The sequence below is a fragment of the Apteryx rowi genome, unplaced genomic scaffold, assembly GCF_003343035.1.
Source record: "Apteryx rowi isolate R43461 unplaced genomic scaffold, aptRow1 scaffold_1172, whole genome shotgun sequence".
NCBI lineage: Eukaryota > Metazoa > Chordata > Aves > Apterygiformes > Apterygidae > Apteryx > Apteryx rowi.
The window spans coordinates 84,634-105,373 of NW_020447389.1; the positions used below are offsets into that span (position 1 = coordinate 84,634).

General features: G+C 36.1%; 1 protein-coding gene across 4 annotated transcripts in view; it reads left to right on the plus strand.

The window, feature by feature from the left end:
• Positions 1-19,415, plus strand: part of SEC63 (SEC63 homolog, protein translocation regulator) — a 46,457-nt gene extending 27,042 nt beyond the window's left edge. For 2 of the 4 annotated variants that reach the window (XM_026082743.1, XM_026082769.1), the window contains 10 exons: positions 3,497-3,651; positions 5,467-5,614; positions 7,377-7,459; positions 8,986-9,045; positions 9,268-9,426; positions 10,170-10,328; positions 11,269-11,370; positions 16,519-16,617; positions 17,490-17,594; positions 18,120-19,415. In XM_026082743.1, the coding sequence (XP_025938528.1) occupies positions 3,497-3,651; positions 5,467-5,614; positions 7,377-7,459; positions 8,986-9,045; positions 9,268-9,426; positions 10,170-10,328; positions 11,269-11,370; positions 16,519-16,617; positions 17,490-17,594; positions 18,120-18,263 (1,214 nt within the window). In that variant the 3' untranslated portion in view covers positions 18,264-19,415. Of the gene's footprint in view, positions 1-3,496; positions 3,652-5,466; positions 5,615-7,376; positions 7,460-8,985; positions 9,046-9,267; positions 9,427-10,169; positions 10,329-11,268; positions 11,371-16,001; positions 16,096-16,518; positions 16,618-17,489; positions 17,595-18,119 lie in introns of those variants that run through there. The other 2 variants (XM_026082754.1, XM_026082761.1) reach the window with 2 other exon arrangements.
• The last annotated feature ends 1,325 nt before the right edge of the window (positions 19,416-20,740 follow it).

The following is a 20,740-nucleotide window of genomic DNA, read 5'->3' on the forward strand; positions in this document are numbered from 1 at the left end:
TGTAGTCTCTTGCCTGATTTGTGTGTAGTCTGAGAGACTTTATTTTACTTTCTCTTGCCCCTGAAAATATGCTTTGCCCTGCTAGCTTGCATCCGTTGTTCTGTGGCGATTAACTAATAGCTTATAATCAGTGAGTCTCAGTTATCTTGGTGGCTTCCTTGCGATCATCCGTTAAGTGCATGGTGGCCCGACAAGCAAGGAGTTTCTTGTCCAGAACATAGTCTATGTTCTAGTAACTGTCTGCCAAAAGGTTGGGCATCAGTTGAGCTGTCCATACAAAACGTGTTTCTTAATTCAGATTGGAAGTTACAGTGTAATGTAGACATTGCTTTTTGACCCAGATGTATACCATTCCCTCACAAGCAACTGTTATTTGCATTTGTTTTTGTGATTGAGTACTTTAGTGTCCTGCGCGTTGGATGACTTGATGTATTGCACAGTTAAACCTTTAAAACTTGGCTAAAGGTCTTGCACACTTTGACAAGCAGAAGCCATCAAAATATGTGCAGTCATGACATTCGTTTTATGGTGGGAGCCAGGCGGGTATTGTTAAAAGCTCTGGTGTCTCTCTTCAGATGCATTCTATGGGAATATTTATGATAGTATTTTATGGAAGTTGCCACCAAATATGAAGTCCCATGTTATTTTCAAGAAACGAAGATAATATTCTCCTACTTTGTGAAGATATGTATTTTCCACTGGCAGGTGGATGAGTCAGTGCTTTAAGAAAGAGAAGAATTTTCATTCCGCAAAGTGCTCTGTGGTTTCAAAGCTCTAGATAAATTTCTTGTGAAGGCCAGTTTGTCAGAGAATAGTTATAGTTCTTTTATTAACTTGGTTTGTAGTGCCCCCTTTTTTTTTTCTTTAATGCAAAAAATCCTGCAAAACCTCAGTAGCAGACAAAAAAAGATTGTGGGGAGGCAGAAAATAGGATGGAAAGCAAGCTTTGTGCTGTTTTGTGTGTGTGTGKGGGGGTAAGTCTTTCTATGATTGTATTTTGAAAAGTAGAATTTACATCTTTGTTACTTACCAGTATTTTTAACCAGTTGATTTTATCCCTCTCCGGTGTTATCTTTCTCTTTGTTTTACATATAATGTTCAGTGTGTGTGTGTGTGTAAGTCCTTTCTTGTAATGGGTCTGGTAGCTGGTTACAGTTATAGCCTGGTGTCATTCATGAAGAAACAGGCCACCAGGGGAGGAGGGAGGAAGAAGCAGGTGGAGGAGAGTAGGTGGAGTGATCTTTCATGTGCTTTTAACATGCCAGAGTAGCTGCTTATAAATTTACAGCAAGGTAAAGGTGTAGTGAAGGAAATAACATACTGAAGACACCATTCCCCCCCCCCCCCCCGTCAGATTTGCTAMCTATTCTTATTACCTCTGCAAAGTGTTTTAAAATTAACCAAAACTTGCTTTTTATCAAGATACATGGCCATTTAACTTCAATTTAAACATTCAGCGCTTTTTGCTTTGGTGTCTTTTTGGTCAGGTGCAGACTATAGCCTGTCTGTCTTCTGATCCAGATGGAGGTAAATCTGCTTTTATCCAGATCTGTAGTTGCCTTAATACTGTGGTAAGCTTGATCAAACAGCCCTTGCATAGTGGGCATACTCCATCTGACTGTACAGATGCCTGTGTGTCCCTGTTGTAGTATCTCAAATATACCTGTACCAGTCAAATCTGTCTATACCAAATATATACATGCGCACACGTACGTGTGTGTGTGTATAAAAAATATAGAGAGAATTTATTTTTGTGTGTGTGTGTATATGTATGTGTGTACACACACACACACACACACACACACACACACACACACTGCACGAAATATACCTATACCAGTGAAGGTAATGAAAGATTCATTGTTTCTGAGAATTTTTTTTTTTCTTAGATGAAATGACAGGCCTCGTAAATTATGGATACTTTCTGTAATGCTTGTTACCTTTGTTTCTTTCATGTGCCACGTATCAGTCCAGAAAAATGTTTAAGTAGCTTAAATCCTTCTCAAGTCTCTCAGGAGGATTTAACTCATTTTTCTCTTCTGCCAGAAAGTATATATAGAATAACTTGAACGTTGCAGATACCAAACTTAGAAGAAGAGCTCTATTCTGTTGAGCTGTTGGAGTATTCTGAAGCAAGTTTTCTAAAGAGAGTTTTGAAAAGTCAAATGAATGGACAGTTGTCTATTAAAGTTAAAGGGCACATAGAAATACGTATACTTCGCTTTTTCATTTCTTTGCAGGCCATAGTGAAAGGTACTAAATGACTTTTTTTCCCTTTGCCCTGTGCTGGTTAAGACTTTCTGTTTGCGCAGCTTTTAATCATTTAAATTATGTAGAGTGTATACCACTTCCTACTTTAAAATATTGAACTATAGGTAATCTCTAAAGAAAAGTCATATACATGTTTGCTCAGGACATATCTTTAAACTTTTAGGTTTACTTATGAAAGCATGCAGAGTTTCAAGTTACTGTTGGCAAGAGTTGTAAGATGTATAGTGCTCAGAACGTTTTTCCTCTTTTTTTGATGAGTTAAAGTGATTTTAATGAATGAGTCGGTTAAAGAAAAATACAACATGGAAGATTTGTGTTCAGGTGACAGAAGGTATGAAATTGATGGTATACAAATAGTGGGATAGAGGAATACAAAGGGAAGAAGATTGTGCTTAACTTGATGAAGTCCAGAAACGTTCTTTTTTTTTTTTTTTTTTTAAGGAAGGCCTCAGTGTTCACAGATGTGAATCTGTGTGAACTCAAGTTTTGCGCTGAGGATAGTCCTTTGACGTTGAGCCCCTCTTTTATTATTGCTGATATAAAATCATTTAGTTTTGACATCTGCCTACACAAAGTCCCAGCTCATTTCTGGCTTCAAAACCTTCTTGCCTTTGATATTTTACAGCTATCTTTATTGCTTTCTAACATACCTAAACCTGAGCTGAGTGTATTACGTATACAGTTTTCTCACATATGCTAGGGCTGCTACCTTCATGTTCATCCCTAAAGATCATCTTACAACCCTTTTAATTCTCAGAAATAGTGTGTTGTGTAGTAAAAGATAAATAGTTAATGATAGGCTTATAAAATAGACCTAAATGCGTGTTGTACACAAATACGTATAATCAATTTTAAAACAAGCTGTTTCTAATACTATTTTTTTTGTCAGAATAAATTTAACAGAAGACATGGTGTTATTATCTGTAATCAATCGCATAGATACATTGTGCCATTGTTCCCTGAGACGATGTTAGAGGGAAGTCTTTCTCTTTGTAGTGTTCAGCTGTGATAGCATGTCTTGGGGGGGGAAAAATGTCTGCAGAGCTGTGTTACTGCGGTTCTTATAGTAAAATGTCTACCTGGTCAATTTATGTGCTCAACATTTTACAATCCATCTTTCTTCTGCTTATTTGGCTGTGAGGAAGACTGTAGTCTGTAACACAAGTATACATTGTGTATAAATAAAAAAATAACAAAAGATGTTGTGCCTTTCCTTCTCCCCAAGAAAGGGAGTTCCGTGCTCCATCTTTGGGCTCTTTGGAAAATTGCATGAAGCTTTCCCAGATGACTGTCCAAGGACTTCAGCAGTTCAAGTCTCCCCTTTTGCAGCTGCCACACATTGAAGAGGACAATCTTAGGCGGGTCTCTAATCATAAAAAGGTATAAAACGACAAATAATGCTCAGTAACTTTAAAAAAAAAATTTTTGTTACTCCTTTAACATGACTTTGTCCATAAGGAAGCAAGGTCATTGATTGACTCAGAATAAAAAAGCAAAAAGAAAAAAAAAAACAAAAAACCAAAAGCTTAAAAAGCTTTTCGGGAATTCAGTACAATACCTCCTAGATCTGTGTGCTTTTTATTTCTTTAAAGTCCATCTCTGTTAGGAGGTGGGAATTAAGAAAAGATCTCATAGCTGTGGTACATTTGATTAAAAAAAAAATAAAAAAAATTTAATTCTTACTTCAGAGTACTAGCTCCTGTTTAATGTAACTTTTTTTTTTTTGAGTACAGCTTGCAAAAAATATATATGTACATTTTGCTTGTTTGACTTTACATCATTCTTTTAACTAGTTTGGGAGAAAATATATTTTGACACTAGCACAAATAAGCTCATAGGAAGAAAAATTTTATTGGTTGCTGTGTTAAGTATATCAAGTTTTGTAGTCCTTTATGTCCAAAAGGAGATGGGAGGAAAAAGCCATTACTGTGTAGTTGGGTAAGTGCTAATATTTGGGGAGTTTAAGGTCAAAAAAAGACCATGGGATTATGTAGTCTGACCACTTGCGTACACTCCTTGACTCCTGTTGCACTGACAACCTCCTTATTCAAGCCTGCCAGGTTGGTGGTTTGACTGTGGTATGTCTCCTAGGAATGCCTGATTAGAAAAGAAACAAGCAGTTATCTTCTAGAAGAAGCTGTTGACTTTCTGTGATAGTCTTATTGCAGTGGTTAGTCATAGTCAATGTTAAAAATATTCTTTATATCTCATGTAAGCTTAACTGCCAGCCTTAGGTGGTTTTTAAACATTTCTGTGTTAGTGTTATGATAAAGAATTCTTGGTACCACACAGTTTCTTTTAACACCTCTGAAGATGCTTGTTCACTAGATCAAGTAGTCTCTTCCTTTTGATGAGGTGAAAGAACTGATCTCTTACAGGTTTTATCAAACAATTTTATTTATTTATTTATTAAATCCAGCCCTAAGCTACAGAGAGTACAGACAGGTACACACAGTTTTAGACATACTTTTTGACATGTACAGTGTAACTTAAGTACAGAAATCAAGAATTCAGCTATCTCATAATCCCACTTGTCCATCCTCCTGTTTTTATGAGAACAATTTATTAGGCTTGTTAGCCACAGCATAGCACAGGATTCCCATGTATTGAGTTTTTCAAAAATACATTCCTCTAGCTTGGAGGTATGATCAGTCTAACCAGATATATGGCTTTGTTTATGTTAAAATAATTACTTTTCTTAATGGGCTGAAGCAATCAAGTGTTCAGAGCATTCTGTGTTGCCTTACCCTTTCCACTCTACTCTGTGTGGAAATCTTAAAAGGAATGATTTGAGATTTGTTTCCAAATCAGTATAAAAAACTAAATAACCTGTAATCTGCTAACATATAAATCTCAAAGCACTGAAGTTCTCTAGTTAAATGAAGAACCCAATTAGTAAGATTTCTTGGCTTGGGTTTCTGAACTGGACTAACTGTTTTCTAATAAACTATTTTAGTTTTTAATGCATCAGCATTCAAAGCAGTACTATTTAGTGGGCTTGAATGGACCTCTTTGTTTTACTGTTTGTCAAATATATGCTTGCTAAGTTTTTAAAGTGTGTTTTTTAAATAAGAATAAATCAAATAGCTGATATGTCTTAGTGTTGCAGGGACACAAGTGATATATTAATATGAGTTTGTTTTGTGGACTGTGTTCTCTGCTACCATGTGACTTCCTTTTTCTTTTTTAATTCAGTATAAAATCAAAAGTATTCAGGATTTGGTGAGTTTGAAAGGTTCTGATCGTCGTAATTTGCTGCATTTCCTAGAAGATAAGAAATATGATGAAGTTATGGCTGTCCTTGGTAGTTTTCCGTATGTTACTATGGATATAAAACCACAGGGTGAGTGGGAGATTCTTTTGTTCTGTATATGTCATCCTTATGACACTTTGATAGTCTGTTGGCAGTAATCTTTTGGAGGACTCTGAAACACAACTCATTGTTATTTATGTGACCTGGAAATGACAGACTTTTTTTTTTGAGTGGCGGGCTCTCGTACATCAAATTTATAGTCTCAGAGGATAAAATACATTAAAACATTTTACAGATTCCCAAGTCAGCAGTAGTTTCTCCTAGAGGAGCTTATCTGATATTTCGTCAGTTGAATTAATATTCCATGAGCAATGTGGAATTCTGGTTGAAATACTACTTTTATTAGCTGCCTTAAAAAGTTGTGGTTATTCCGGATTTTATGCTTGTGCTTACTCCAGCATGGAGAGTTCATTTTGAGATGTTTTGAATTGGAGACCCTGATGACTAAACATCCATGGAAATCTTTGTATGGTTTTGTACAAAATCTTTGTGTGGTTTGTACAGTTTTTATATATGGCAGAGTCTGTCCAAGMTATGCTTAGCTACATTTCATCTGCACTGTTTCAATGAGAGTGTAGTTCTCTTCCTCTCTGGAGATGACATGTTATTAAGTGGTTCCTGTTAGGCATCCTTTCAGTAGGAAGTGAATTCGTTCTTCAGTCTCCTTTCCTGTGAAGATGATCAGTGTTAGTAAATGTGAGATATTTGAAAGGTTGTTCTAATATTTATTTTCAATTTTATATTATTACTGTGGTGACAATGGTCAAATTCAACATGTGATACGTTTTGTTTGAGTTGCTTAACTTACAATTTGGTATATGCCTAATCCTCTATATAAACGTGAGGAAGAAGCAAATGGGTCTGTTAAACTTAGTATTTATAAATGTGTGTGCTCTTTTAAAAAGAAAGAAAAAAAATCCTTACCTTGTTGTAGCATAGGATTGTGCGCAGTCCCGTTACTCAGTCTACTTAAAATTCAGCCTTTGAGTACCTTTCCATAGTTTGGCAAGCAACCGTTTTCTGTCTATAGTCTTAATTTGTCGTGGGGTTTTACTGAGGTGTGACATGGAGAATTAAACAATGTGTGTGCTTTTCTGTTTACTCCATATTGCCATTATGTAAAATATGTATGTAAAACTAGTAAATAGGAAAACTGCTTCTTGAGAAATGGTTTTCCACATTTGGCTATAACCCTGTTCCTCCTCAACTTGGGACATTATCCCATTCACAGACTGGAGATAAAACTGCTCAGTGGCCTTCCTGCGGGTTTTATATTTGATGTTTTAGTTAAAGTAATCATTGCTGTTCTTTTATTTTCCTTTTTCTTCTACTTAAAAAGGAATTAAATGCATGATTATTAACGTGGCATTGAAATTGAGTTGTTAATCATATGAAAGTCAGGAAAATCAAAGTTATGATTCCCAGAACAAATATAAGAAGGTCCCTTTGGTCATATGTGGTATTTTATGTTACTAAAGTTTTATGCTTTAATATATATAATGCACAGTGTTACAGAATTATGGTTCCCATAGCAGTCATAACTTTGAATTTTTTTAACTTTCATGCAATTAAAATTTCAAACTTGGTGGTGCTGTAGTATTGTTTGCTGAATTACCAGTTCTCATCCTCCTAATATATTTGATGATAAGAGACTTATTAAATAATATTTCAAGATCTTTTCTGTTTAAAAGTTCAAGAATTTTTATATTTAGATGTATCAGAAACGATGTTTAATGGAAAAAAAAGATTTCAGAAAGTTTAATAGATTTTTTTTTATATATATATTTATTAGTTCTGGATGATGAAGACAGCAACAATATTACAGTAGGTTCACTTGTCACTGTTCTGGTCACACTGACAAGACAGACCATGGCGGTAAGTATTAAGAATGCTTGTTCTGTCAGGGTAACTGCAGCTATATGTTAATAAACAGGCTTTTTTTCTTTGGGAGCTAGTTTAGTGTTTTGTAAATGTAATGATAAAATTAAGATTTTTATATCAAGCACTTCTGCTCTTGATCCTCTCTTATATTTCTGGTTTCTGAATGAGAAACCGTTTTCCTGGGGTCACATCACAGTTCCATCTGACCCATTGCAATTGTGTAGGGAACGGTATAAGAATATGGCAAGTGATACTGCCCTGAAGTTTGTAAACAGCAGAGGAAGAGACATTCAGAAACTTGTTTTTAGAACTAGAATAAATTATTCACCAAAGTCCTTAGGATAGTGCTTTTAACTAATTTAACTTCTTGTGGGCTTATAAGGAAGCAAAGCCATTGAATTTGGACGCTTTCAGGAAAAAATCCAGCAGAATGTGGAATATGTGTGTCAAGGTGTAAAGGAGGTACACCTGTGCTATATGAAGCAAGTAACCTGTTTGCTGAATGAGTAGCAACATGGCATAACCAAAATAATGCCATGCTGTAGTAGTTAAACATTTGGCTTGTGCTTATTTTCAGCTTAAAAGGTAATAACGACTTTCTCTGAACAAGAAACTTAATACACAGAAACTAAATGAGCTTTTACCTAACAAAACCTACAGTATAAATTATTACCTTGGTACTATTCAGATAATTGTATATGTAAACAGAAAGCCTGAATTATGTCTCAGGGCACACAGGCATGAGTATACTGGTTGGGGATCAGACTCCACACTGAAACCAGTTCAGCAGAGAGCAGTTTGTATGCAACTACCGTGTGTTCACATAGTGGGATTTTAGGAGACATGATCATGATGGAAACTCGGGCTGCAGGAGGGAGCAAGTAAAAGCATAGTGACGCACTATGCCAGACCTTAAACATGAAGGGTTCTGAAAACTGTGAGCAAATTGAACTGTACTTAGAAATTAGCTAAAAGGTCTCACAATATATAGAAAACTCATTTAAGATACTTTCTGTTATAAACAGCTCCCTATGACTGGATTTTTGTGCCATACAATACATGTAGATGGAAGAGCACATCAAAAATTTTCATTTGTACAGAGATGTTCTTATCTACAGAATACTAATATTGTGTTTTGTCTTAATATTTCATATTTCTTAATATTTCATATTTCTAGCTTGATGTTCTTAATGTTCTTGTAACTGGAGCAGATTTTGCGTTTTACAACTGCTTGCTTTTGTGATACAGAATTTCTGTGTTTTATAAAGCAGGCAGACTTTTTGTCATTACCAAGTTTCTTTTTAATGCTAGTGATGGAAAAATCCTAGATCAAATGTTTGAAATAGTGTTTAATTTTGATCTGTTAATCCCCTGCTGTGTTTATCACTGAGAAAAAATTTGTCCTAATGAATAAAACTTTCAGACCTGATTTATATTTTATATGCATTTATATTTTTATATTTAGTTTGTTCTTTTGGTGCAGAGAGACATTAATAATTTTCACATTTTTCTCTAATCAGGAAGTATTTGAAAAGGAACAGTCTATATGTGCAGCAGAAGAGCAACCAGCAGAAGATGGGGTAAGTTAAGAATTAATGTTCTTCTACCTAAAGAAGAGAACTTTCTTTCAGACTTAAGTTGCTAATTGTGTGCTTCTCAGACATCTTTTTCAGAAACACCTACCAAGTATCTTTTGAACTCTCTTTCTGACTTTGATTCTCAGCTTGAAATGTTTAAAGTGTTGTGAAAATGTCTGGAATTTAATGAACAGAATGAATATTTTAAACACTGCTTTCTTACAGCAAGGAGATGTCAACAAAATTAAAAGCAAAGGATGGCAGCAAAAGAATAAAGGAACCAAGAAAGCTTCAAAATCAAAGAAAAAGAAACCATTGAAAAAGAAACCTCTGCCACCTTCATTGCAGCCACCAAAACAGCAGAAGCAAAAACAAGCTAATGGGGTAGCTCATAGATTCATTGATATTTTATAATTTTATGTTCAGCCTACCGCTTTGAATCTGATGTTTTCTGTATCTGTCTTGCATTTCATTCTATACCTGTACTGAGTACAGAAACCTTCTGTAAAGCATATCTCCTAAAATAGCTTTTTTGTTTTTGTTTTTAATTTATAATTACCAGAAGAATTACCATGGAACCACCTTAGTAGTGTTTCTAGTGGCCCATTGAAAGTTGTGCCCAACTAATTTAGAAGTTGGGCTTCATCATCCCTTTTTATTAGTTCTTGTTATGCTGTCTTCTGGTAGTTGAATTTTTCTGTACCTGGTATTTTTCCTCTAAGAGGAAAAAAATGAGATTTTCTTTTGTTAAATTAAGGAACTTTAGTATCTTCTGGCTGCCACTGTACGGTGTTTTTCTCCATTACATGAGCCGTGTTGTAGGTACTTAAGTCCTCTCTAATTTTTGTATGACTTGTTTGAAATGTAATCCCAGAATCATATACTGTTTTATTCTATTTGTGTTGCGGATGCCCTATAGAGAAGTAAAATTGCTTCCCTGCTCCTCTCAGAATGTGAGGTGGAAAGGATTAATTTTCATCATAGACACACTCTGTGGCACAGGAAGTATGTAGCTCAAAATAGGAAAGGAGCACTGTGACCTTCAGTCAGGTGCTATGAATACTGCATACTACAGTGATGCAGACAAACTAAGTTAGAGTTGCTTTTATTTTTTCCCCCCCCATTAGGAAGTAGTTGTGAAGGAAGAAGAAGAAGAAATTTCTGATAAAGGAAGTGAATCTGAAGAAGAAGAAACAAACAGGGACTCTCAAAGTGAAAAAGATGATGGAAGTGACAGAGACTCTGACAGAGAACAAGATGAAAAACAAAACAAAGATGATGAAGCTGTAAGCCTTACTTATTGTTGAAGGGTAATGTTGCCTCTGGGGTTGAGAGAAAAGGCATTTTCATCCTCTAGCATCCCCTCAGGCTGAACAACAGTAAGATGAAGGAATAATACCAGTTCTCCAGAGGTTTTCAGGCCTTGTTCTGGTGTAAGAACGTTGTCATTACAAATTGTCTTTAGAGAGAGCAGTGAAGAGTCTTTGCAGAATAGACAGAAACCTTAAAAACTACAAGAGAAAAACAGTTTAACTTCAGGGAAAGACTGTAGTTTTTCTTTCATCTTAATTGGATTACTAACTGCTGTGGATATTGTGAGATTGGCCCAAAGCTTCTCTTTTGAACTTTACATTTTTTACATGCAGTAGTTGTTGCACACTGTAGAATGCATGCTGTAAGCATGCGGTAGTTGAACAAGCCTTGTACGTGTGCTTAATACAAAAAAATTTACTAACTGCTAATATTAGATTAGTCATTAGAAGTTGTGGATGAAAAGGTTGTAACTGAGAGTGAGGCAGTGTGGTGGTAGATAGTTTCTGCACCAAAGGTCTTATGGTGGAAGACTTGAGAGAGACAGCTGGAAACCCCACACAGGGTGAGAGTAAGCATCTAATGGCAAAATGATTGTCAAGTTTGTAATCAGGACTACTGTAGCTTAGCTACTGTTTTATAAGTAGTGCTGTAAGAGTGAATTTTAAAGAAGAATGCATGAGTCCTGCAGATCTTTGTGTGTTTTTAAATATCTGCATGACTAGTCTATTGGTTTATTGCTGCTTGACTTTTGCTTTTAATAATATTTTATACTTTAATCTATTTGCCTTCTTGTTTTATAATAAGTAGCTTAGTGCAGGAGTTTTATATACCTTTTTTAATGGACTAAAATTTCTTTTTTTATGCACGAGATGGCTAGGGCATAGTAACTCTTCAAATTTTTGTCTTTGACAGGAGTGGCAAGAATTACAGCAAAGTATACAGAGAAAGGAACGAGCTCTTCTTGAAACCAAGTCAAAGATAACACATCCTGTTTACAGTCTTTTTTTTCCTGAGGTCAGTAATAGAAAACATTAGGGTTGTGAAATGTGAGAATTAATATACCAAAAATAWTAGCTTTTTATATATTGTTACTGCAAATGCTGTGCTTTTTAATGAAGTCTTATTTATATGTGGAAAACAGCTAATGTTTAAAAAAAAAACAAAAAAAACCACAAAACCCCTAATTTCTAAAATCCCATAAAGTTCCTTCAGTTAGCTTTCCTAGAACATTCTAACTTATTTCTTCTCTCCAGTTCCCAGGAACTTGCGAACTTTTGTTGTATGCAATTTGAGGGTCTGTTTGACAGCAACATTGCTGAAGTTTTCTTCTGCTGAGCTACTACATATACATAATTCAAAGTGAAACCTTTCAGATACAGGGAACTTAAAATCCTTTTAAAATCCTCTTCCCTTTTGTGCTATGGAACATGGAAGCATAGCAGTGGCTCTAATAGAGTTAAGGTTGAGTGTTACTAACTCTTGATCTAACTGCAAGAGCCTGTGAGAGGGGAATGTCCTGACCCTTCCCATGTCAACAGTAAGGACAGGAGGGTTTTGGTGTCAGTTGGGATCAGCATCTTGGTTTGACTTGCTACTTGGCTTCTAGTCTCAACACATCAGCATTGTGGCAGCACAAGCGTACAGCTGTGGGATGCTGAGAGGGTTTTCAGAGCTGCCTCTTTCCAACACAGTGTAGTTTGGCAATGGCATAAGCCAGTCATGGAACAATCTTTACTATAGGGCATAAGAATACAATATTATGTGTGGGTGGGTGTCATAAAAAGGAGAAGAGGACATATGTGAGAATGGAGGCTCAGTACAGTAGGTAGACTGACGTGTCTTTACTGCAGCCTTTGGTGTTGAAGTTACCTTCTGGTATATCGGTTGTTATTTATATAAACTGCTAACCAATTGATAAGTGTCTGAAAATCCATTACAGCAATAAGATCTTGAAAAAGGTTGGGTTTTTCAAAGCATAGGTTTTGTGTTCTGAGCAAATAAGATAGGTCTTTGGGACACTACCAGATCAGAACCAGGAGGAAGGAGTATTTGGCTACAATTTCCTTCCAAGCCAGAGGTTTGGAGGGTTCCCTTCCCTGCTCTCTGACTGGGGAAAGAATCTAGGATCTCTTCTCCCTCATGCTGCCTCCAATAACAGGGAAGGGATTCAAAGCTTGTGCTTCCTCTTCTGATTTTAAAGGAACAGCTGAGACAGGGAAGAATAGGAGAATGTGGGGAAAAAAGGAAGATTCTGTATATCTTTGTTCCCTCTCTTCACTCCCCAAGACTCTTTAAGTCTATATTCCGTACAGCTTATTGCACATGCAAAACATATCCCATTGACACCATGATTGTGCTCATACTGTTCCTGCTGTTTTTACCCCATTCCACCATCATTAGAAAGCAAAGTGCGGGAGGCAAGACTGTTCTGGACCTGTACAGAGGTGAGGATGTAATTGCAAGGGTAAGGTTGGTCTGACCAACGTGCGTTCATTGTCTTTTGTGATTCCTTATTAATCTAAGGAGCCAGACAACATATACGTGAAACTGTCTTCCAAAAGGCCTTACCCAAGAATTGTGCTGCCTTGTGACATCTAGTTTTCTAACAGCTGATCTTAGTGCCATATTTCCCTGATGTTCAGTTAGGGTACCCTCCCATCTCTCAACACAACTTCCAGCAGTGCACCAGCATAACAGCACAAGATGTGCTAGTGTTCTGCTCTTCTAGACCCTTCAGATCACATCACATGTTCAGCAGAGCCTAACACCTCCTGGCTGCAAAGGCAGCTGGCTTAGGTCAGCAGTATAAACTTGGACAGTGGATATGCATTATGCCCAGTGCCACAGGGGTACTAACTGCTAGTGTCTTTCTTCTCCTGCACTGAGGAATCCTTCACAGTGCTTATACTTAGTCTGTACCAAGCTTAAACTTCAGCTGTGTATAACTAAGCTGCTAATAAATTTTGTGACAAAACCTAATTACAGTGTTATGAGTAAAAAAACTTAGACTGAACTGAATATTTGAACTTGAAATATATACGTGTATTATCTCATAATATTACAGTTGTAAACTTTACAACTTCTCTTCATTAATTTCCTGAAAGTTGAATGCAGCTGTACTTAATACTGTAGCTGCAGTTGGAGCATGTTCAGATACAGTTGATTTGCAACATCTGAAGAACAAAACCCATGGTGCTTTTTTTTTTTTGGGGGGGGGGGGATGAGCGGGAGGTCATCTGTGGTTTATGGTATCAACTGTATTGTGGTCTTTGCCTGTTCAGAGGTGCAGTATTAAGGATGAAGTGCTATAGCTGTATGAATTCTTGTATTTGTAGAATTTACAGATGTTTGAGTGTAGCTGAACCTACTATACAGGTCCCGAGGAAATAGCCCTAACACTGCTTCATCTAAGTTTCTGGGTGGTTGATTACTCTGCCAATGATGCATCTTTAATCTATGCATGTTCCTAAATAATTATCTTCTGCTCCCACATCCATAGATCCAGAAACTGCACAGATTGTAGTTTTGACATTTTTAGGTAGAAACTGGCCCTGGCATTCCAATTTCATGAACATACTCGTTCCCTGGCATGCCAAAGCCTGCATCCATCTGTTAAAGGGCATATTGCCCACTTGCCTGTTAGCTGCCAGATTCTCACAGGCATCAATTTTAAATTCCACCCAATAAGAGAGGGGAAAATGACACTCCTGCACAGTTGTGTTTTTCTTTAAAAAGAAAAAAAAAGTAATGGTAACTTGTGGTCAGAAACTTTACTTGCAAGGAGTTTTCTCTTTAGATTCCTTTGAGCATTAGATTAATAAATATCTTTTTTCTCCCTCCCCCCTCTGCTGTTATTTTTAAGTTGTTTGTGAAAATCCAGTTGGCAGTTCTGATATTTGATCAGAAAAACATGCACCTTGCCATTGAGAGAGGTGGAAACACACAGTCTATAATAAGTCAGTGCGGTATTTTAGTCACATGAGAAACAATATGTTGCTACAAATGCAAATCCTTTTTACCATGGTCAGAGTCCCCATAGGTCCAAAATGGCAAGTAGCCATTTCTGTAATGGATCTAGCTTCTGTAGTCGTCATTCATCTGTACTACTTATACTGTTTGTCTTTCCGTTCCTAGAGCCCCCTCCTCTAGGAAATAAACATTTCTACTCCGTAGGATTCTTCTGCACTACAGCTGTYAAGCAGATTGGCAATTTATTTATTTAACTGTTGAGACTTACCATTAAAATAACTTGTGCCTTGTGATCACATAAGACAGTTAATCATAAATAAAATCATTTAGAATAGTTGCAAAAAAGCCTTCTTATAATTTTAGAAATTTTGGTCATAAATAGTTTATGAAGAGTTTCCTGTCCTGTTCTTGGTGCCTCWTGTTCTAAACACATGAAGGAATGCTGTTGCTTTCTTGTGATGCAGTTGCTTTTGCTTTGGTAGATTGCAAAATGGGGCATGAACATATTGAACTAGTTTGCACTCCTCTGTTCTGGGCCTGAATGGGGCTAATCAAGGTGTTTGGGTTGCTAGTGTGAGAGAGCTGCTGTTTTAAGTCGATAGTTTGCCAGCTGAGTGTTTCAGTGAGATGATAATTCTCACTAGCTTAGCAAATAGTTACTTTAAAAGAAAAAAAGAGTTGACTTAGCTTTTTAATATTTTACCTGTATTATTTAAATTTCAAGTTCCAAATACTGGCTTGTGAAGTGTTCCAGAAAACTTCGAGTTTTTAAACCACTGCACTAGAGACAAATTCTTCAAATTGAACATGTTAACAGCATTTGCTTCCCACCTGCAGAATTTGGAAGGGGTGCAGGGGTGCTGGTAAAGATGCAAAGCCTGTGTCCTTTCAGTCAGTGCACTGAATCAGTGCTTCCAATACTGGGGAAAAAAAAAAAATTGTCATCAGTCACCAACACTAAAAAACAACCCCCTGATTATTGTTGGTATGAATATATAAAAATTGACCTGGTTTAGAACTTAACTTATAATTGTCATAAGGTGCTCTCTTTAGGGCTCCAGTTTGTTGTAAACTTGATCAGTTACCAGACTGTCAGGGGAAGGTAAAACTTGCTTTGGAACAGGTCAGCAATCTAACATTTGGGTTGTCTAAAATGTGTAGGTTTTTTCCTTTTATCCTCCGAAGGATGAGATTACGCTCTTTTGACTGTTAGCTAGATACTAATGTATAGTACTTCGTAAATATGAGCAAGTGTCTGCCTTCCCCCCCCCCGCCATGTTTTATTTTCACCTTCCTGTCACCATATACTGTTCTGACTTCCTTTAGGAAAAGACTTAGGTGAAGGAATGGAAACTTGATTTACAGTACTAAACTAACTTTACAATAGAGGGGTTCCTGGTTTCATTAAAGCAGTGTTGTTGTTTGCCTAAGATGTGTACTAGAGAGTTAATCAAAAAGGAATAGTGGTTAAATGAAAAGCAGTTGATGCTGTTGTTTGAAGAGCTGCAGTCTTTCCCCTTTTGAGAATGATTGTGTCTCTGCTGCTGAACTGCACCACAGTTTTAAAAATCTGACTCCAGTTCCAGGGTATGTTAGCGTTCTTGTGCAATGTTCCTCTGTCTTTCATGAAGGATGGCACTCCTCACTTAATTTCACTTTTTTTTTTTTTTTTTTAGGAACTCTGCTTTAGTACCTTCAGTGAGAAAATCTGGCCTTGAGACCTGTAGTGCTTTTAAAACTCTGTGTAGTAGGCAGAAGTATCCTTTACAGTACTGATACCAATATCATCTACAGTTCATACTTTTTGGAAGTAAAATCTTGGTTTTCCCAAATTCCAACTTTCAGCACATCCCACTTTTTTTTTCATGTGCCTGAAAAAGATTGTTTATTGGGAAGGAAGCTCGTTAATCCCCAGTAGACTCAGTTCTTCAGAATGGCTCCATATGTCAGACGGTAACTAAGTCTGAAAATACAGAATGAAGCCTTTGGAGATCAACAATTACTTATGATAACTTGTTTCCTTTCAGCGTGCAGTATGTACCCTTTATTGTATTCATACATCACGAAGAGTTAAAAACCCTCTTGTGTATATGCATTGCAAGGACCAGTGAATCATACCTGCCTGTTATAAAATGATACCTCTACGATTTGTAAGTTTTTAATATTCCTTTTTTTTTTTTTTTTGTATAAAAGGAAAAACAAGAATGGTGGTGGCTATATATTGCAGATCGGAAGGAGCAGATGCTAATATGTATGCCATATCATGTTTGTACACTAAAAGACAAAGAAGAGGTAAAGTATTCAATTTTCTTCTTAGATATTACAAAACTGTACGGACGTGTCTTATAGTATGCAAGTACATTTAATCAATTTTGATTTTAATTTTTTCATACTTCTGAGATGGGAGACAAATTTTACTCTCCTCTGATAATCAAAGTGCACAAGAAACTTGAATAATATGAAACTGGGAAATTTGATAATGGAGAAAACTTAAGAAACCTTTCAACTTTCTTTCCAGAATATGAGGCTAGTCTTTTTTTCCTGGTGTCAAGAACTGATGAAAACCAGTATTCATACAAACAGATCATTCTTAAATAATATTGTTCAAATGCATGATAAATTAAGTGCTCTTTTTCTGTAAAACAGACTGTGACAAATTCATTAGCCTTGGGTCATATGAACCTTTCTGAGGCTGTAATCTTTTGCTGTGCTCTCTGCTTTTTTAAAACTGGAGATTTAATGTCTTTTGTTCTTTCAGAATAGATTTTATGTTCCATTTCAAACAACAGTAGAGTTGAGCTAATACTCTCAACAAACTAAGTAACCTGTTTAGGTTTTTGAGCTTTAGCAAGCCCACAACAGGGTGAAATTGTATGGTTAAAATTTAGTCATACTTTGGTCTAATTCAGAGAACAAGTGTGACTCTGAGTCTTCTTTCACTGAAGATACTGTAGGTAGGTATTCTTCCTCTTTTCTGCAGGTATTTTACTATGTAGTGATTTTCAGATAAATGTCAGTTGTAAGGAACTTAGACTTTTTAAGAAAAAATATTACCTGTAGTAGTATTTATTGCCTGTTAGAGTATCATAGTCAGTTACTTGTTTTAATGTGTTGCCTGAAAGGTTGCTATAGTAAGGTCTCATGGAGTGAATTCTGTTTTGTAGGTAGAGCTGAAATTCCCAGCACCAGGCAAGCCTGGAAACTATCAGTACACAGTTTATTTAAGATCGGATTCATACATGGGTTTGGACCAGATTAAACCTTTGAAGGTAATTCTTAACTGCATTATATACTACCTATATTATATTGAAACTGATGTCATGTGACTATTCAAATGCAAGAAACCCCCCTGTTATCTTTAAGAAATCGTGCTGTCCTAACTTTAAAATAGCAGCAAGCACCTCCTGATGGTGACTGTTAAGTGTTTTTTGCCTGATGCCAATAGTGGCAAATTTATGCTGGATTAAATGGGGCTCAAGTATGTGATGTTTTCCAGTGCCTGCAATTTTAATACATGTTTTTTTTTCTTATCTATTCAGCTTCTGCAGTATGATTTGCTCTGGGTTTTTATACCTTGAATTTTGCCATTCCATTTCTCTGTCCTTAGTCCTAGATACACACAGTTATGAGAAAATTTGACATGCTGTATTTCTGGAAGCTGCTTGATTTCCCACTCCCCCCCCCCCCCTTTCTTTAACTGTCAGTTTTGTGTGGTGGATTGGATTGTTTGTTTGTTTGTTGTTTCTAACGCTTTTTTTTTCCTCCTTCCTTTCCTTCTTTTTACCCAATCAAAGCTGGAAGTTCATGAAGCAAAACCAGTGCCAGAAAATCATCCACAATGGGATACAGCAATAGAAGGTGATGAGGACCAGGAAGACAGTGAGGGCTTTGAAGACAGTTTTGAGGAGGAAGAGGAAGAGGAGGAAGATGATGATTAAACAATACTATTAATTGACTACAATATTTGCACACACTGCAAACTCTTGGTCTGACTGTGGAACTGTACAATAATCAAGAAACACAGTACAGAAGCTTTGAGAAAGCTGAGTTTAATTTTTCTTTACCAATTATGAGTTCATTATGTAACTTCTCAGTGGAGGTCAAACAAATCTGTTGCCATTGATACAACCTTGGAATATGCTTATGGCTCATTATAGCCTTCAAGTGCAGGATGGTGCATTTGTTTCAACTGAAAATAAAAGCTTTTTTATTATAAATGTCCGAAAGTGTGGGCTATGTATTGTCTGATCAATTTAGGGTCCAATTAAAATAAAAGGTACTATTAGCTAGGAGCAAACTTTAAATCAGATTTTCTGCATTAGGAATTTATTTTAGAAAACACACTGGTATATTTGACATTTCAAATTTCTGTTGACTGAAATAACATCTGCTCAAATTTCAAACATGATTTGTTCTGTGATACTCATTTTGCTGTGATACTGCTCACATCATTCATAGCTTTAAAATCTGTTTTACTTAACTTGATTATTATAAATTGTCATCATACCCATTGCCACATTCCATATATTCTGGAGGGCTGCTTTTTTAGGACTGTTGCCTTTTTATGCCCAAGATTGTCATGGAAATCACAAACTTTCTTGATTCTGCCATAAGATACTATTAATGGCTTAAAACATTTTTGAGCCTTTATTTCATCAGATCAGTAGAAGATCTGAGCTTTTTGATAAACTAGATGTCTGAAAGCAATTTTGGGACCATGTGTTACATAAGTTGGTGGCTTATGTGTAGTACCTTTCTAAAAGGTACATGCTGACAGCTGAAATAAATTCTTAACACTGAATCTACCTGGCACTGACAGAAAACATTAAGGGTAAAATACAACATGCAAAGAGGGCATGTTTTGTATCAATTTTGAATTCTCACCAATAAACTGGACAAAATTTGATGGCTGTTTGCATTTGTAACAGTGTGCATCTCTCTCTCTCTCTCTCTCTCTCTCTCTCTCTCTCTCTCTCTTTTAAATACTGTCWCTGTGCTACAGGGCCATAAACCGGACAGTGATTCTATCCCTACCCCTCTTTTAAAACAAAACAAAAACAACCCCCCCCCCAAAAAAAAAAAAAAAAAAACAGAGAAAAGAGGATGAGGTTTGGGGAAGAGAGGATCATGGCTGTTGGTATATTTGTATGACTTGACAAAAGCCACAGACAGATGCTTCCTCTTCTTCCTCTCAATAAAACAAGTGAAGGTGATTATTTGTGAGCTGCATTTCAACAACTCAGAAATACACACAAATGTTCTTGAAGTAGGAGCAGGGGTATTTTTTGTTACTATATATTGAACTATGAAAATGCAGTGCCATGAAACGTGACAAATTGTCATGCAGAGAAACTTCCATCCTATAAAATTGCCCAAAGCCAGAATAGCTGTGCACTAATTTGTGACCTTGCTTATTAAAAAGGGATGTCACTTTAAATGCAGATTTACAATGATATATTCTTTGTAATTGCAATAGTTGCAAATAAAATTTGAAAAATTTCTAAATGTGATTATTGTATCTTTCAAAGTATTTCTGAAGTGAATATCATGCAGGAAAAACTTCTGTAAAGCACAAGCGGTGTGTCAAGTGTTCAGCACTCAAGGATAAAGACTAGGTTTAAATTAAATGGCTTTTACACTTGACACCTTTTAACTCCAATTTTTATTTGCAAGATACAATAAAGAATGAATCAAAAAAAATCTGTTACATTCCAAAGGCTTTCAAACTAAATATTAGACTGATGAGAGGAATACTTGAGGAAGAGTCATTAGGCTCGCTATTATAAAGTGGGCAAAATGAATGCTAAACTTGGGTTGTTCTTCCTGAACAATGTATAGTAAGCTTCTGCAGTTACTAAAAATTAGAAGGTGATTATAATTAGGAGATATAATTGATAATAAGAACATAAGGGGGGAGGGAAGATGAAGTGTTCTGACTATTCTGATTTCTAAATTTCACTATTAAAATTCAAGCTATATCTTTGCAAGGTTTAAACATAGAGGAGACCGTGAATGCATTAAAGTAATTTTTTTAAAAGCAATGTTTCTGGTTTGAATGGTGAAGTATTTTCTTGAAGATTAAGGCTGACAGCTGGGATTACACTGAAAGTGCAACCCAAGTATAGCTGTATTTTACTAAAAAACACTAAATCTAGTATTTCTTCAGATGTGAGTCTCTATTTAGTCAAGGGAACTTAATAAAAGATACAAAGAAAGCAGTTGCAATGATATTGGAAATCTTGATAATGTGAGGAAGGTATGCTGATGCTTTGTTATAAATATTGGCTATGGGTAGTTTTGAAAGTTACTGTAAGGATGTAAGACAGCTCTAAAATGGTGCTGAGGAGGTATTTAAAAGCTTCAAGTAATTAAAAATACCTCATACTTTTTTTTTTTTTTTAACAAATGTTACTGT